Below are 2,500 nucleotides of genomic sequence, written 5' to 3' on the forward strand. Positions count from 1 at the left end.
TGTAATTGATGTTGTAAATCAATAATAATGGTACATTTATGGGCAAATTATGTATTTAGTCTTTGATACATGAACTTCATTTTCACAGTTCGCTCCCCATATTAATATCTTGTAATATGACATATCTAAACCTGAGACTGCCTTGATCGTGGCTCTTTGACACGAAAGAACAGGGAGAAATGCACGTAGGGAACAAGTGGGCTGGAAATCCTCCGGAGAAAGCAAGGGCAAGCGAGCACATGCATACGGGCGGGAGCACGACCAGACTCCGAGGAGAGGAAGTGTGAGGCCAGGGGTTGAGGCTGAACAATACTTAAGAGAGGTAGCCGATGGAAAATAGCGTTTTGCATAGACTTGCGTTAGAGCAATGTTTGCAACTTGCTAGGGACAAAAGGAGCCATGCACAACACAGGTCGTCCGGGAGAGGACGACTGATTGACGGCACAGTTGTTGCAGCACTTTTAAATTGCAAAGCATTTCTGAACTTCGGGTCATGTAGAGCTATTGCTCCTCGGAGTTGCAAAGCGCTTTTGCCTGTAAGCTTTGTAAAAGTTGCAGCGCTTTGCAGTTGTAAAGGGATGATGTAGTTTGCACTTGAGTAGGAAAGCAGACATACTGTGATATGCAACATGGACTGATTCTCTTTGATCTCAAAAACTAATCTGATGAATTATTTAAAGTGCGATCGAGTCGCTCGGAACCGGTTTAGACGACGACATGTCACTGAACCGTGGAAATTTTCATATTGTTGCGTTTTGACATTCGGTTGCTGCACGCCTGCAATCGGATATACTCAAATTCACTTCAGCGAGAGGAGAAAAGGAGAGGATATAAATTGGCAGTAAAAAAGGACCAAAAAGGCACATGTAAAGGAAGAAGAAAAATGTAAGCAAACATGTTCACAGTAAATACAAATCTTTGTGACTAAAGTCGTTTTTTATATTGTACAGTTTTCTTTCCTCTTTTTTTTTTATACATCCCTTATATATTCCTGTGTCTCGACGTCACTCACTTACCATTGACACTGTTCTCTTATGTCTCGTATATTTGTTTTCACCCTTCCTCTTTTTTAAAAAAGATTCATCCACTTGTCTTTATCCCTGCTCTATCATTTCTCTTCCGCTTCCCTTTGGATGCGAGACCCTTGCTGACCGCCGTCTCCTTCCCAGGATACGCGAGGACCGCAGCCGCGAGGACCGTGTGCTGGGGCTCGACCGCGACGAGCCCGGCGACCGTCCGACGTCTCCGCACAAGACCAATGGTGAGTGAGATGCAGAAGGCAACGCCGTACTGACGCCCTCTAGGGGTATCGCTGTCCTCCCCGGCGGGGATTCGAGCACACTCAGTCTCTTCGCGTATCGTGTGGTCGAGTGGCTTTGGCGCCGCTCACCGCCGTGTTGCACGGACTGAGGGGGTTCGAGTCCCCGCCCTGGAGGTTAGACAGGGAGTGAGTCGTCTTCGGGGTCAAGGAGAGGGATTCTTAGGGTCAGGACGTTGGCTTTGACCCGAGCCTTTGACCCGTTGCAAGGGTTACCAGGGCTCTGTTAGCAATTGCTTTGAGGTACGGGTGTGTAGGGGGTGGCCCCTTGGGTGCCGGCGATGGTCACTAACGGCGCGGTCTCCTCCGTCAGGGTATGGAGAGAGCGACGTCCTCAACCTGAGCAGCAAGAGCGATTCCCGGGACGATCTCAGCGACGCCCCCACACCCAGGGACGACCGCGACGACAAGGACGAAGCCCTTTCTGACGCCGAGGATCTGGACGACAAGAACGGTACGTGATCTCTCTCTCTCTCTCTCTCTCTCTCTCTCTCTCTCTCTCTCTCTCTCTCTCTCTCTCTCTCTCTCTCTCTCTCTCTCTCTCTCTCTCCCTCTCCCTCTCCTTTCTTCTCCAGCTCATACTTCCTCTCCTCTCTCTCTCTCCTCTACCCCTCCCTCCGTACCTCTCTTGCTCTCGTTCTCTTTCTCTCCTCTCTCATCCTCTCTGCATTACTCACTCTTTTACTTTGCCCATCCTTCTTTCTTTTAGTAAATGTAAGATAATATAAGCTTCTGACACTTGAATTATCTATTGAGTATACAAGTCCTGGTTGACAGTTGCATAATACGTGTCGCAGTGTCACGAAGCACATGCTTTACATCCCATGGCTTCATCAGCATAGGCAAGCATTAGTCATGTGGTGCTTGGTCACGTGTGTTCACTGTCGCCAGCATAGGCCATGCTGCTGGCGACGGGCTATTCTTGTGCGCGTGCAGCATTGACTCATCCAGAAAGTTTTCCGTCCCTGGACAGACCTGAGTGACAGGGAAGACTTCGACTACAGTGAACGTCCCTCACTACACTATACCAACAACAACAACAATCTGACCTCCACAGCCAATAACAACAGCAGTTCAGGAGGGGGCGTGGCCAGTCTGGTCGGGGGCGTAGGGACCCTCCTGACCGGAACCCTGAGCAGCAGCAGCAGCAGCAGCAGTGTCGCCACGCCCACCATCTCACAG

The 2,500-nt window shown here is 49.7% G+C and overlaps 1 protein-coding gene across 14 annotated transcripts in view; it reads left to right on the forward strand.

The window, feature by feature from the left end:
- LOC122246875 (uncharacterized) overlaps positions 1-2,500 on the forward strand; it is a 105,880-nt gene that overhangs the window by 84,179 nt on the left and 19,201 nt on the right. For 10 of the 14 annotated variants that reach the window (XM_086552510.1, XM_043005652.2, XM_043005647.2 and 7 more), the window contains 3 exons: positions 1,170-1,261; positions 1,632-1,772; positions 2,292-2,500. The exon at positions 2,292-2,500 is cut by the window's right edge and continues 43 nt beyond it. In XM_086552510.1, the coding sequence (XP_086408636.1) occupies positions 1,170-1,261; positions 1,632-1,772; positions 2,292-2,500 (442 nt within the window). The remainder of the gene's footprint in view (positions 1-1,169; positions 1,262-1,631; positions 1,773-2,291) is intronic. The other 4 variants (XM_043005653.2, XM_086552507.1, XM_086552508.1 and 1 more) reach the window with 1 other exon arrangement.

The sequence above is a fragment of the Penaeus japonicus genome, unplaced genomic scaffold, assembly GCF_977035675.1.
Source record: "Penaeus japonicus unplaced genomic scaffold, GWHDUDI00000001_assembly GWHDUDI00000027, whole genome shotgun sequence".
NCBI lineage: Eukaryota > Metazoa > Arthropoda > Malacostraca > Decapoda > Penaeidae > Penaeus > Penaeus japonicus.